Raw genomic sequence first — 15,112 nt, 5'->3', positions numbered from 1 at the left:
GGGCAAACCCCTTTTGGCTTTGTTTATCTTGAGATGCAGTTTTGATTGGTGAAAATCCTTGGAAAAGAAATCAAAATCCCTGATGTCAGAGTTTAGTTTAGTTTTTTTCATGTTGGAGAAAGCAAAATAGACAGGGAAATTGATTTTGTTTTCCTGTTTTTTTCCTTAAAATAAGTAAAAAAGAGTATTAAAGAAAACTAGTTAAATTTAGATTTCTAGGATTGTGAGAGAGCTCACACTGAGATAAATTGAGTAATATAGATTCTTTTTCACACATTTCTTATGCTCAGTTTTTCATGATGGATTTCGCTGTTAGGTTTTCATGAGATGAATGTGTTCCAATATTGCAATGGGATATGTTGGGACTTCCACAATCGGATCAAAGTCCTCTCAATGTTGCAACAACCGTTCACAAGATTGGCTTCACCATGGTGAGAGAGCCAAAATATCTCATATTGAAATGTTTCAGTGCTTCAATTATTCTAAATTACCATTCATATTCAAAAGAAGAGAGATCAAAGGTTGAAATATCCAGTCCAACAGGTTTTTTTTTTTTTTCAATAATAATAATAATTTTCCGCCATTCCCCATCCAAGGTGAGTACAATCATATAAATGGTTTGGATCATTGAAAGGTGACCTTAGATCCAAAGGCTAAATAAAGTCCCCAAGCATTCTATGGCAAATTGGCAATACGTGGGGATTTATTCCAGTAAACCTCTTCTTAAATTTATGATTTTCCATTTTGACGTTACTAACATTACTAACTTTCATCAAGACTCAGTTGTATTTGATATAATTGCACGAAATATCATGAAATTTTATGATTCATTTCTCTTTCGCACTTTTGGATAAAATTCCATGCATTCCCTTTAATGTGGAACTCTTTATTTAAATAATCTGTAATTGAAAACAATACAAAATATTCCAGCTTCTACAGTTCCAATCTTTCTAGAATGAATATGTTGCCTTTGTCATCCCTCCCAATCCTCATGGACTCATCAACATATCTAAAACCATACAATCAAGAAACAACAAACTCTCTTACGCTCCATTTGGGTAGAGGATCCCACATAATCATGGTTTAAACATTGTTTCCAGCTCATTCATCTCTGAACTTCACATCATATGTGCATGCAAAGGCCTTGCTTTCCTCTGCTTAATTACTTTTGAGGAAAGCATCGCCTCTGATGCACACTACTCTGACATGGGGGGCATGGGCCCCACTAAACTTGAGATTAAGATCCGTTGAGACCGTCCAATGTCCACCCAAATGATGTTTGTTTATTTCTTAACATTTGAAAGAAACTACTGATGAACTTAATGATAGGAGGAAGTGCTAGTATGGTGATCCTTCACTACTATTTTCAAATGGTGATGCACTCATCCTCTGTAAACATTACATGCATGAACGGCAATCCAGGCTGTCCAAATTATGGGCCCCATTGCTGACCATTTTAGTTGTAACTGTCCATTTGTTTACACCTAAGCGGTTGATTTGGACCGTCCACAGTGGGCCTCACGATTTGAAGGATCTGGATTGACTTACATGTACAACTCACCGCCACAGTAAAAAAAGTGGCATTCTATTTCAAAGAGTAAAAAGGATACGAAATTTCGAGCCAGCCTTCTGGATTGAAAATGGCCAGCAGAATGTCATAGTTCTTCCTGAATATACTCATCAACTGCAAGCAGATAAGCATAATCAGCGGTGGAGGAGAAGAAGCAGTGGTTGAATTCTCATATATGAACTGAAACTTCGGTACTCAACCGATCAAGAGCAAAGAGCACTACCAGTGCATGTAATGAAATTTTGAAACTCACCTGATCAGGTGCGATTGTTGAATTCTTGTATTCAATATCAACTCTCTGTATGAACTAAGAAATTTAGTAAGAAAGATGTAAAAAATCACTTTGTTACTTGTAAATAATTGAGGGTTTTATGCATATCACATGAACTAATGTTCAGAATACTGAAATCAATGATTTAGGATCCATTTGGACGCACTATCAAATCAAATTGCAATGGTCGAGTAAAGTTGAAAAAATCAAATCGCAATCTCCTTAGAATTATTCCAAATTGCAATTAAATTACTTTCAAGTTGGACTTGAATGAAACATTACTGCATTTTTGAGGGCTCTGAAGCATCATTAAGGGTCTATTTGGGAAACTCCACTCTTCCCCACAGATGGGATTTGGGCAGCCCAAAATGCAATTGGTTTCATGTCATAGCAGGAAAAGAAAACAGGAAAAGAGGCACCCACTTGATGCATTTTCCATTTTTCATGCCAAACCAAACACACTGCAGATGATCCCACACAAAACCACTGAACTGAAAGTGATTTGGGGTGCATCCAAACAGGCCCTAGATTTTATCATTTCTTCTGAACATTTCCAATTTAATTCACTTCGCATCCAAAAACAGCCTTATGGAGAGAGATGCTCAACTGATTTGGATGCAATCTTGAAAGAGGCTACAACTGTCAGCTGTCCTGTTAACATCTTCAATCCCCTCACATTGAACTTGATCACATTAACTGCTTTCCTCTGCTTTTTCCATGACAGAACTTGAAAAATAAAATATAAGATTTAAATATAAACCCAATAAATCCATCTGAAAATAAAGGAAAATGAAAAAATCCCAAGGACCCAGAACATGAAGACATTGAAAACAGCTAATCTTGTAAAACCTCTTCAAACATGAATATCTCTTGATCTTGTGTTTCACCAAAGCATCTTATTTTACTAACGACATAAAAATGGTTTTCTTTTGATATCAACATAAAATTGGGGATTGTTTGCCATTTGGGTGTCTGGAAATAGTCCATATCGAAATGAAATCCATATGGTATTCGTTAGCTCGGACAATATGGAAAATGAAAGCTTTTTAGTTAGAAACTTAAATGAAATTAAAAAAAAAAAAAATGCACTCTAAAGCAGATTATCCATTTCAAGTGTAAGCTGCTAATCAGATCATCCATTTCAATAAGCACATTCCTCACCTCAGCAACATCAATGGCCTGTAAGAAATCCCCAAGACTAACGAAATCCCGCAATCCGAGCTTTGTTCTTTTTGCTCCGAGGATTGAAATCGTGCTGTACACAAGCTTCCAGCATCCATCAACCTTCCAAATATCCACATAGCAATTATCACTACCATAATCTGAAAACCCAATTCAACTCAGTGTCTAGCAAGGTCAGAACAACATCATAACTCGGCCGGGTTGACTCAAAGATTCTACTGGGTATTTACATTATACATGTATAGTTTTAATACATGAATCAACATATGAATGTTGAACTAAATGAGGCGTCGCAGCTCCGTTGCACACTGATTTCTGACCTGAATTCCGGGTTGTGGGTTGGTTCATGTGTGTCAGTAATCAGAACCGTTTAAGTGGTAGGTCCCACCATGAATAGGCCACAAGCAATGTGGGTTACAACAAACAATCCTAACTATTTGATTATATGAAACAATTGACTGCCGCCCATCGCCAATCCATTGTGGCAACTGGGTCTTATGATCGCCGACATGGCCCAATTGTGGACTATGGTCTCAGGTCAGTAGTCCGCGAAGCACATTCCTTTTCCTTAATCAAATACTTCATTACAAAAAATAAATAAAAAGCACCACAAAACCTCTACTTCAAGAATAAACCTTTCTTTACTCAATTAAATCAACCAAACTGAGTTGTCAGTGTTTCAGTGGGATGGCTTGAAATTCAACTCAGTTGAGTTGACTCAGTCGAGTTTTGACTAAACTCCACCAGTCTTAGAACTATAATAAATAAATTAAAAAAACCCAATTTGCATTAAGTTCCACAAATCAAATGACATGAATAAATATAAAAGATGTCCAGTTGTTTGATACTCTTGCATAGTGTGATGGTTGCAGGCACTAAGACATTGTACACGTGGCATACCTAAGCTCAAATTAGACCGTGCAGATTGAGGGACTCACTGCAGATAAGCTATCTGTCTGAAATCATCTTGATCGAACTATTCTAACATCCAATTAATGATTTTTTTTTTCTTGGATTTGGAACCGTTGAATATTTCTTGTCTCTACAGTCCATTAAATATCTACCAATCAGCCAATTTAAGAAAATAAATCAAGTGTAATTTTTAGTTTGTCATCTATCTAAAGAGGGCCAACAATTTGGACGGCTTTGGTTTGACTTATGAGAATGCCATGTGTACAATTTTCTTAGCGCATGTGTATCAATTATCACACTCTGCCAGAGTACCAAAGCGTTTCTCTAGATCTTCTTTACCATTTGTAGATTTTCAGTAGGATGAGGAGTTGGATTGTGGGACTCTAGCAGCTTCACCAGCCCTTCTATTTCACTCTTCTTTGCAGATGGGACTCCAAATATTCCTCTATTGATGCCTTCAGAACCATTTCTTCACGTTAAAAAGGAGTTGGCACACGTGTGAGATATCTAAGCCATCCATCAGATGGTAACCCACTTCTAGATTGCCCGGGCACAATAATCTGGTCGGTGTAGATAGGCCTCAAAACGTACCGTGCAGGGATAAAGAAGCTGTGGCCCACCTGATAACAGATGGGTCCCATCCGATGGACGGCTCTAATCTAATAGATGGCATTGTTACCTTGTATTGATTGATAAAGAGCGGTTTTGATGTCTGCAACGGTCCGCCCAATGGACAGCTCTCCTCCACCAAAGGCTGAGACTTGTCTACTGCTCCTACAATTCACCAATCCATAGCTTCTTTGCTCTGTGGGCCTCAACCAAGGTGAAAAGCTTCTCGCCCTTGGATTTTTGGCCATCTGGAACTTGGGTTTTCCAGCCAGCAACACGTGGCATCTGGGGGAGATGGGTGGTTGGAGAAGCTCTTTACTAGGAGCAATCACAGCCATTGATCCAATCACAGGCCCACCAAAGGCTCAGGAGAACGTAGTCATATTACTCTTTTCTTCCATCTCCGTGTCCAGGGGATGAAGAAGAAGGAACTCCTCAGCAGACAAAGCAGCGACAGCCGGACAGCAAATGAATGGCTGAGATTTAATTAATCAATCTGGTCCCCTCTTAATGGAAGCGGATTGCCTGGTGTACCACAGACCACTATGTGTGTACGCGTCGTGACTCGTGCGAAGACAAGCGGCAGCGCTCCTCCAGCTCCGAGTTGTACGAACGGTTCAAAGGAGATCAAAGTTAAATGGCCCCCAAAATGATGTATTTATTATATCCATACCGTTCATCCATATTTCAAGATCATTTTAAATCATGAACCAAAAAATGAGTTATATATAAATCTCAAGTGGACCACACCAAAGAAAGTAGTGGTGACAATAATACCCACCGTTGAAACCTTCCTAGAGCCCACCATTATGTTTATTTTCCATCCAACCTGTTCATAAGGTCACCCAGACCTGGATGAAGGGAAAACACAAATATCAACTTGATCCAAAAGTTCTGTTGACCCCAAGAAATTTCCAATGGTCGGTGTTTAATCCCCGCTGCCTTTTGTTGTGTGATCCACTTGAACTTTGTATCTGACTCAGTTTTGGGGACATAGCATTAAATGATCTCGAAAAATTGATGGACGGCATGGATATAACAAATAGATCATAGTGGGCCCCACAAAACTGGGTGATGTCAACACACCTCACTTTGGTGATCTGTGGCACACGCAATCCGCTTCCAAAAATTGCGGGGTACCTGTCGGTTGTTTGAGTATGCAATCCCAGCCATCCATCTGGTGGCTTGTTTATTTTGAGATGGATGATTAAAAATAAAATAATAGGGGTTAGTCAAACAAAGAAATAAAAAAAAAAAAAAGAGAAAAAAGGCCTGCTTATTTTTGAGATAAGAGAGTTAGTTGATATATATACTCTGGTAGTAAGTGATGGTTGATGCTCTGGCGCTAAGAAGATGTACACTTCGTACACAGTACTTGAGTTAAACTGACTAAATTGCCGCAAGTCAGATAGGCTGAACAATCTCAGACCCTTGTTTTCTTAGGTTTGGACTGTTGGCTACTTCTCATTCACCCGTCCAATACAGCTACGAAAATCAAAATTTTCTTTTAAAGTAAATTCATGAAATATTTTGTTTTTGACCCATCTGAAGTGGAACTCATCATTTGGACGGATTTATTTGTCTTACTTTTACACATTTTATATAATTTTTTAGTGGCTGCGTATCAATCATCGCCGTCTCCCAGAGTATCAAAGGTTCTGTATATTGCCTTCGCTAAGCTCACACGCGCGTAAAAGGGATATATCTCCTCCGGCCACCACACGTGCCAACATGGAAGAAAGTTACATATCCAAACCGTCCAAAAGGCTGGACTGACCTTGAAGATTTTCTCACACAAAAATCATAATAGTAAACTTGTATTCAGATCACAATATTTGAAAGGTTTAGAAAACTTCAGCCAAGTTTTGCCAGCCATACATTGTTCAGTAAAATGTGGCCCAAATGATAAAAGAACCAGATCGGGGCATTTATATAATGGGAGTGCCGTGATGGATGGATTGGATTTTACAGTAATGTGCCATGTTGGCACATATGGTAGCGTGTGTACACGTGTGTGGGCGTCGTCATAAAGCTGAGGGATAAATTCCACCTCAGTGGATTATTTTGCGGTCGTTGAGAGGATGATGATCGGTTGGAAGGATGTGTGGCCAGGAATCAGTAAACGAACGTGAACCCATTCGACACGGAAACGGATTGGCTACTCCCCCTGCCATAGCCCGGTGGCTGATGGTCGGTGCTCTGTGGGCCCAACTATGATGTATGTGTTTCATCCATGCCGTTCATCCATTTTTACAGATCATTTTAGGGCTTTATCCAAAAAATGAGAGGGATATAAATCTCAGGTAGACCACACCACAGAATAACAATAGTTATTGGATATCCACCATTAAAATCTTCCTAAGGTCCACTGTACTGTTTATTTGACATCGAATCTGTTGATATAGGTCATACAAACCTAGATGAAGGGAAAAAACAAAGATCAGCTTGATCCAAAACTTTTATGCCCCCAAAAACTTTTTAATGGTCGACATTTATTCAACACTGTTTACTGTAATGTGGTCCATTTGAGATTGGGATATACATCATTTTTGGTCTCACACAATAAAATGATCTTGAAAAATAGATAGACGGCATGGATGAAACACATACATCATGGTGGGGCCCACAGATAACCGACCATCAGCCATTGGCTGGTGGCAGGGGGAGTAGCCAATCCGTTTCCATTCGACACGACGTTTGTACGAAATTACTCGAAAGGATACGGGGCCCGCATCCTTGGACGGATGCCAATCTCCGGATAACAACAGCTCTGTGTGCCCACCAAAATATCTACGTGACATCCACTCTATCCATCAGTTGAACGTTGGGACCAGTATTCCACAGCGACCCCTCCACTAAGGAGACCTCGGTACATATGGGGAGGGGAGAGGATTTTGGCCACGTCCATTAGAACAAAAAATATCATAAGCTACTAAAATTATTAGAACTTATAATATAATACGGATAAAATCTGATCTGTAAGTTGATATTACACATCATAAAATTCGATATATAAATTAATATGCATGTGAAAATATAAAATCCTAAAGACTTTAAATTTTTATTTTTTTTTGACTTACCTTACTATGCTCCTTCCAACGGTAAATTTCACCACCTTCGTAAGATTGTTTGTGTGGGTAAATTGCCAAAGGCTACTCCCAATAACCTACCCCATTTACACCAGGCGGCACTATACAATGCTTGAGTGGAACCCATGGTTTAGTGATCCAAATAGTTGATACTATGGGTCTCAACTTAATACCATAAGTTTTTCATAGCTTAGAAATCGACATATGTAATCATTCAAATTGAACTGTCCAGATTATGGTTAGATATACCATAAATCAAATTTGATTTCTTGACTATCAGATCAATTCACATTTATTGAACAGTTAAAAATAAAAAATCAAATGGCCTTATTTTAACAAACAAGTGCCCATGAATTGGATGTTGCAATCGTTCAATCAATCTGATTTTGTGACAATGGATTCCACAATTTAATCAGTTTTATTTGTGTTAATGCAAGCGTGTGTATAATTCCCAAGGGAAAACATGGGTAGACGAGTAAACATTCATGAAATCCACTCTGTCCATCCGGTAGACCACCCCTTGTTTGTTTTTCCATGCCCAAAATCAGGCTGATTCCACCCTCACCGGGTTTAAAATTATACAAAATCTCTAAATTTTCATGGTACAGCCCACCTGAATTTTAGAATACTGGGATTTTTGGATATTCCTTTCTTCCTGATGAAGTATATAAGATAAATGGATCGGGTGGCATATAAACACTATGGTGGGCCCTTCAAAAAATAAATAGCAGGCATCCCATCCCAGCGTTTCCTTTGGTATGGCATACCCAAGATTTTCGGGTTCCAGGTGAACATGAGGCAGCATACCTAATGGACAGGGCGGATCTCATGAAAGTCCCACCTCTAGCACGGCTAATAGACAACAATACTAGCTCAGGGCCAACTGCTGATAGACCTCCTTCAGCAATGAGTGTGTGTGTGTGTGTGTGTGTGAGAGAGAGAGAGAGAGAGAGAGAGAGAGAGAGAGAGAGAGATGCTAACAATGCTCACTCCCCATGTAATTGTTAAGCTCTATATCTACTTGAAGGTTGCTTGCAAGGCTCGCACTCTTTAAGCAAACACTTTGCTCTCTTTCATTTCTACTTTACACTTTTAATGCATTCCAATTCATGGTGGGGTCCATAAGATCAATGTTCTGAATCACGAAACAACTGGGCCCCACTCGTGCAGACTTGAGCGTGTGTATAATTCCCAAGGGAAAACATGGGTAGACGAGTAAACATTCATGAAATCCACTCTGTCCATCCGGTAGACCACCCCTTGTTTGTTTTTCCATGCCCAAAATCAGGCTGATTCCACCCTCACCGGGTTTAAAATTATACAAAATCTCTAAATTTTCATGGTACAGCCCACCTGAATTTTAGAATACTGGGATTTTTGGATATTCCTTTCTTCCTGATGAAGTATATAAGATAAATGGATCGGGTGGCATATAAACACTATGGTGGGCCCTTCAAAAAATAAATAGCAGGCATCCCATCCCAGCGTTTCCTTTGGTATGGCATACCCAAGATTTTCGGGTTCCAGGTGAACATGAGGCAGCATACCTAATGGACAGGGCGGATCTCATGAAAGTCCCACCTCTAGCACGGCTAATAGACAACAATACTAGCTCAGGGCCAACTGCTGATAGACCTCCTTCAGCAATGAGTGTGTGTGTGTGTGTGTGTGTGTGTGTGTGTGTGTGTGAGAGAGAGAGAGAGAGAGAGAGAGAGAGAGAGAGAGAGAGATGCTAACAATGCTCACTCCCCATGTAATTGTTAAGCTCTATATCTACTTGAAGGTTGCTTGCAAGGCTCGCACTCTTTAAGCAAACACTTTGCTCTCTTTCATTTCTACTTTACACTTTTAATGCATTCCAATTCATGGTGGGGTCCATAAGATCAATGATCTGAATCACGAAACAACTGGGCCCCACTCGTGCAGACTTGAGACCCCTGGAGTTGTTATAAAAAATCAATTTTCCATCATCCGTAATGGAAAATAGATAACCTAGAGCATCATCATCCCATGCAAACAGAAACCGAGCATCCAAAAACATAGTCAAAAGTGTTTAAACCATACATGAAATGAGTCTTCTTCTGGCTCAACCACAAAGATCAGCACCAACTAACCCAAGATGAGATGGACATGGACCCTACATGTGAAAAATTAGTCTTGAAGTCAACATGCATCAACTGCTGATCGAATGCGGTCAACAACTTGTCATAATCGTCTGAAGAGTAAGAAATGGAACTGATTGAGAGAGATCATGAACATGAGTGTGCGTCAGGAAAAAAAAAAGAAAAGAAAAAAGAAGAAGATCATGAACAACTGCAAGAGGGTGGATCTGGCGCATCTAGATGCGAACCATCACCTAGTTTACAAACCCAAAAAATGATTGGACTTGTGTCTATCCAGGTCTTGGGACAACTCAAAGACCCAACTGAGTATTTCCTTGGCTTGACTCAGTATTTAATAATTATATATAGAGAGACATTCTCCAGTGCTCTCAGAGCACTGTAAGTTATAGTGTTCCTAGTTGCATTGGAAGCTTAGAGAGTCCAATCCATTAATCTGGACTGTTCATTAGGTCCAACACATTTCATGAGCTAATGAAAACATCACACTGACATGAACATATTGGCATTTGATCAATTGCCTTTAATATGTAAGATCAAGATTGTTTACATAAATAGATCAAATCAACAATTCGTTCCATCTATTTGTTAGGGACCACCATGGATTATATACAATTCTAAACAGTCACTTCTGTTAGCCAATCATAACCATCCCATCCATCACTAGGAAAAAAAAGGATGGTTGCATAAAATAAGGCCTTATCAAGGATGGGATCATCTGGTCAGTGCAATTTTTGCATGGTCTGCAGTGAAATGTGTTCTGGAATTATGTACAGTTCGGGACAATCAATTGGATAAGTAAATTGATTCAACTAGGAGCACTATAACTTATAATGTTGAGTGATTGCATGCGTGTGGGAAATGTGTTCTGGAATCAATGGACAGTTCAGATCAATTGATTGGACTGTTCAAGTCAACTGATGCATCTAGGAGCACTAATAGTGCTCTGAGAGTGCGCTGTGTGTAAAACACATTTCATCACTGAAATGAACAAATGCATTGGTGAGCTGGTTACACAGAGGTGTGTTCGCATAAAAAAAAAATGCACCTCTAGCTTTTCTTTTCTTGCTTAGTATTCCAAAAAAAAAAAAAAAAGAAGAGGAAAAGAAAAGAAAAGAAAAGAAATGATGGGTTCTTAAAATTTTCTTTTATTATTATTAGATTGAATCGTAGTAGTCAGGTTAAGAAATAGTTGTGGGAAAAAAAATGTGAGAAAAAGATTATACATGCCATACAACCACATCAGAAAGAATGAATACAAAATTTGAATGAACAAATTTTTTTAATTCAAAATGCTCACATCATAGAAAAGGAAAGGCAAAAAAAAAAAATCAAATCAAGAAATTAAATTGCTCAGTCATCTGCGCCTTTGACGGGATGGAGATCTGGTCGGCTCTGGCTCCTGATGCCTGCTCGAAGAATCCATTGAACCTTGGAATGAAGAGTAAGCAGCTTTCATATTTTCAGGAACTTCTAATGGTTCCATGAAACAAGCAATGTTCACGCGGGTCCTCTCGAGTTCTGCTTGAAGCAGTTCACTGCTATACTGCTGTGCAAGTGCCTGACAGAACATCATGGAGTTTCATGTGTAAAATAAGAAGAAAATCTACTGATCAAATACATAATGAGACCACCATTAAATGAAAGGAATACTTGTGTTTTGTTCACGAGACAATAAAAAATGGTCATTGCCAGCACAAAAAATCTGATGTATAAAAGCAGGTAGCATCTTTTGCAATGTTTTGAAGCATAAGCCATCGGTGAGCATCATTTCTCAATGTGTTTTAAATTTAGGTATGAGAAATGCCAAAAGGAGAAACTAAAGAGGAAATGAGATTGGTAGAGCATGTTCCAACATGGCACATGTGTGAGATCTGGGACATTTATCAGGCAGTTCACAATGTGAAGCAGGTGCTGGCCCAAAAACCAGGAAGGTCGATTCATCAGGCGGGCAACATCTGGAACAGTGCAAGGCCAAAATCAGGCAGGAATTCCCATTTGGTCTTATATTGAACATACATGTGGTGGGACGTGAATTGCCTGTAATCAGGGGTTACAGGAATCCCCTGTAATCCCTTATGTGACACAATGAAAAAACACCATGTGGACATATCATAAGTGGGGCCCACAGTGAAAAGTAGAGATTCCCCTCTAGGAAATGACGATTTTGCTTTTTCACTGCAGGCCCTGCTTCTGATGCATGCATGTGCTACTTTTCCAATGGGCCATGTCAGGGGTCACTGGAATGCCTAAAAGCATTTTGCATCCCATGTGGTGGCCCTAATGAGTGGACCTTGATCGTTTGGCCAGGGCTTGGTCATGGTGGGATGTGTGTTGTGAATCACCTCTTCGATCTCCCGTGTGAATCACCTCAAAACGTCTCATTAGGTAATTCAAAAGTCTATGAAAAGTGGAGAAAATTATAAGGTGTAGCCGTGTAGGCAAAGTGATATGGGTGTAGGATACATCAGACACCATCACTTCAAAAACCCATGCAATGAATGGGAAACTTGTGCTCATATCCAAATCCATATAGAAAATGTTACTCATATGCAGATAAGGAATCTGCATTTCAAACAAGGTATTCCATAATGGTATTGGTGGCCGTAATGGCCACCACCGTTACCGTTATGATAGGGGCCGTAACGGCCATTACAACCTTTAAAAAAAAAAAAAAACCGTTTTGGCCCCATTATGGGACTGTTATGGGCCATTTTTTTCTGTCACAGTTATCATGCCCGTTTCGGCCTCGTAACACAAAGGTTACCACTGTTACTGGCATACCATGATTTCAAATCACTTAGTATGCCAATATTGATGCCATCCTTTTCAAGGACAAAGCATATGTTGCTCTGGGCATTGAATTACAAAACGACGGAAGGTATCACTTTTTTGCTCCCCCGATCTGGAGTTTCATCTTGCAAATGAATCATATTCCTCTGGAATACGTGATTTAAGTACACATATAGGCATCTTACAATTAAGTCATCAGGCGAGGCAGCCATTCCTTGTTGCCTGTCATCTGCAACGATGTCTTCAGCCCCACGAGTTGGACGGCGGAGATGACTTGGATTGTCGACAGACTCAGTCACACATTCAGATGCTTTCTCTAACAATAGTTCTTGTAAAGTCTTCAGAGCTTCACGTGCATAAGGTGTGAAATATGTGTTCAGTATGGTTTCGAAATATTCAAGCTGCAGAAAAGGAGAACCAAAATCAGGAATTCAAACCGTTCAAGCAGAAGCATGACAGGGTCTTTTCAAACATGGTTACAGGTAGAGAAGATGGCAAAATATCCAAGAGGAACTTCAGGAAGCATAATCGTCTGCATTGCATATTCTCTTAATCAATAAGGGAAAACCATGTCAAAGAGTGTGAATGCACCTCAAGCATGAGTTGGCAGTAACCATTTCCATCCAGTGACTTTAGATCTGTAGCTTTCTTTTCATGGAACAGGCTGATAAAAGTATCAAACAAGCCCTCCACTAGAATACCCAATGTCTTCTCCAGAAGGGGCTTAGCACCAGCAAAGACCTGCAATGAGGAATTGTCAAGCAGATAATGATTTGTTAAACCAAGCGAATAACTTATCATAGCTGCTTGTGCATGTGAGATCTAGCCCAGTTCCAAAACAATCATGAATAGGAAAAGTGGAATCCTCGAAAGACTAAAGGAGCTTTGATAGAGCTATGTGACTGGGTGGTGTGTGTGTAGTCTGCGCGGTTGGCTTTGAAAGAACACAACATGATAATTGGCTGGCTCCATGAATTTTGCTCTTTAAAAGCTCCCTCGCTCTCTCCACATGTGTGGGTGTAGCGAGGACTGCATTTTCTTAAAAGATTCGTGTCCAACACACGTGTCAGAAAAACATCAAGATTTCTATCAGGGAAAACCTTAGGCCCTGTTAACATGAATTCATTATGTATTAGAGATGAAGATCTGCAATACATAATTACTGATAACTAAAATAAGATGAACTCATTTTTAGGCATCTATCAAACAGGCCTTTAGTAAATAATTTATTAATGTATTTTAGCAGTTTGTTGTTTATTGTTTTCATTTTTTTCTATTAGTAATAAAAAATTTATTCAAAGGGGAAAGCCAAAAACAACGAAGGGAAGGCCATAACAGACAACAGTAGCCTCCACTAGTGGAGATAAAACATTGAAAACAAGGGCTACAGGATACATACTAACGGACAGGAAAATAAAATATACAACTTATCTCATGCCCTGAATGGATAAACTAGCCCTTGAAGTGCCCTGTTTTGCGAGATATTCCATTTCAGCATTTGCATCGCTAGGAATACAAGAAAGGATACTGCACGACCATTGCAAATATTCTTCAAAAAATCAGGAAGCAGTCGCGGATAAACAACAACCTATTTGGCCCACCTGATAACATTGGAGGAATCTCTTTCCACTCAAATTCAGCAGTTGCTTTAGTGGACTACACTATATCCGCTGCTTCCGCGGAGTTGAAGTCTAATCCCAAGAGGTCGGGAGCACTCTACAATTACTACCCTGCCCCCTCAAGAACACGCAAAGAGGACTTATCCTGAAATGTGCGCTTGCTCCACTCAAGCCAGTTAAAACATAGAAATGGTGTGGACAACCATGCTCCATAGGCACTGCCCATTTGGACCCCATGCCAAGATTGACCACCCATGATCAGCTTCACAACAGTCTCCGGAGACACCAAAGATATGTCAAACTTTGCAGCGACGGCAGCCCAGACCTCTCTAGCATAACTGAATGAATCAAAAGTGACCCATGGACTCTTCATTCACACAGCACAAATAACATCTATTCAGGATTATCCCTCTATTTCCAAGCTGATACACGGGATGTGAGCCAAACAAAAGGACTGTTCTTATATGGCACTGGAGTTTTCCAAAATTTGAGGGAAGGCAAAGACGAGATCAAACTACCTGTTGGCCTAGAATTTGGCCATGTGATGCACGTGTGTAGCTTTCAGGTGTGCCAGAACCGATTGCGGTCTGATTCAAACTCAATGTCACTGACCCCTGGTGTCGAGATAGAGCGGGGGAGTTTAATGAGGATAGACCGACTATCTATTCTGCTAACCGTCGAGTGCGCTATTAGGTGCTTTACAGAGGAGGGGGGCTCTTCCTCCAATGGGTTCTTTTTTTCTTTTTCCTTGGGAATCAAGGACCTTTGAAAGTGCAACAAATGCTACTTCGAATGGAAAGTAACAACAGAGGTTGGGAACGAGTAGTCTTACTATTAACATGGATCACTGTTCTGGTTGAGAGTAGCGGGGTGCTTAGTCGAGCAGTGCGCTGACGAGCGAGGGATAGGTAATGTCGGAATTATAGACTAATGTCGACTCAGCATAT

The 15,112-nt window shown here is 39.9% G+C and overlaps 2 protein-coding genes across 7 annotated transcripts in view; both read right to left on the bottom strand.

The window, feature by feature from the left end:
• Nucleotides 1-867: 867 nt before the first annotated feature.
• On the bottom strand, nucleotides 868-5,017 carry LOC131245045 (fibrillin protein 5 homolog). 4 transcript variants are annotated; one of them, XM_058244226.1, is made up of 7 exons: nucleotides 4,615-5,017; nucleotides 4,275-4,390; nucleotides 3,003-3,125; nucleotides 2,449-2,547; nucleotides 1,824-1,877; nucleotides 1,611-1,684; nucleotides 868-1,009 (listed from the first exon to the last, which is right to left on the bottom strand). In XM_058244226.1, exons 1-7 carry the CDS (start codon nucleotides 4,880-4,882, stop codon nucleotides 934-936), a joined length of 810 nt encoding a protein of 269 aa, XP_058100209.1. In that variant the 5' UTR covers nucleotides 4,883-5,017; the 3' UTR covers nucleotides 868-933. The 4 variants fall into 4 exon arrangements, with proteins under 4 accessions (XP_058100209.1, XP_058100210.1, XP_058100211.1 ...); XM_058244227.1 differs by having other exon boundaries at nucleotides 1,824-1,868; nucleotides 4,615-5,015; XM_058244228.1 differs by lacking the exon at nucleotides 2,449-2,547.
• A 5,874-nt stretch (nucleotides 5,018-10,891) lies between these two features.
• The window catches only part of LOC131245044 (exocyst complex component SEC5B-like), a 132,135-nt gene continuing 127,914 nt past the window's right edge, over nucleotides 10,892-15,112 (bottom strand). For 2 of the 3 annotated variants that reach the window (XM_058244223.1, XM_058244224.1), the window contains 3 exons: nucleotides 13,138-13,287; nucleotides 12,732-12,947; nucleotides 10,892-11,314 (listed from right to left, as the gene is read on the bottom strand). In XM_058244223.1, the coding sequence (XP_058100206.1) occupies nucleotides 11,111-11,314; nucleotides 12,732-12,947; nucleotides 13,138-13,287 (570 nt within the window). In that variant the 3' untranslated portion in view covers nucleotides 10,892-11,110. Of the gene's footprint in view, nucleotides 11,315-12,731; nucleotides 12,948-13,137; nucleotides 13,288-15,112 lie in introns of those variants that run through there. The other variant, XM_058244225.1, reaches the window with a different exon arrangement.

This window comes from Magnolia sinica, chromosome 5 (genome assembly GCF_029962835.1).
Source record: "Magnolia sinica isolate HGM2019 chromosome 5, MsV1, whole genome shotgun sequence".
NCBI classification, from domain to species: Eukaryota; Viridiplantae; Streptophyta; class Magnoliopsida; order Magnoliales; family Magnoliaceae; genus Magnolia; species Magnolia sinica.
Note: the sequence above shows the minus strand (reverse complement) of the source record. Positions and strands in the feature narration are given on the sequence as shown.

Excerpts from the sequence above, each read along its gene's own strand:
- LOC131245045 (XM_058244226.1), bottom strand. The coding sequence starts at position 4,882 with ATGGCTGTGATTGCTCCTAGTAAAGAGCTTCTCCAACCACCCATCTCC. Across the intron at positions 3,126-4,274 it reads CTACTGAAAATCTACAAATG|GTTGATGGATGCTGGAAGCT; the intron begins GTAAAGAAGATC and ends GATATTTGGAAG. Across the intron at positions 1,878-2,448 it reads TCAAGATTGCATCCAAATCA|TTCATACAGAGAGTTGATAT; the intron begins GTTGAGCATCTC and ends TAAATTTCTTAG.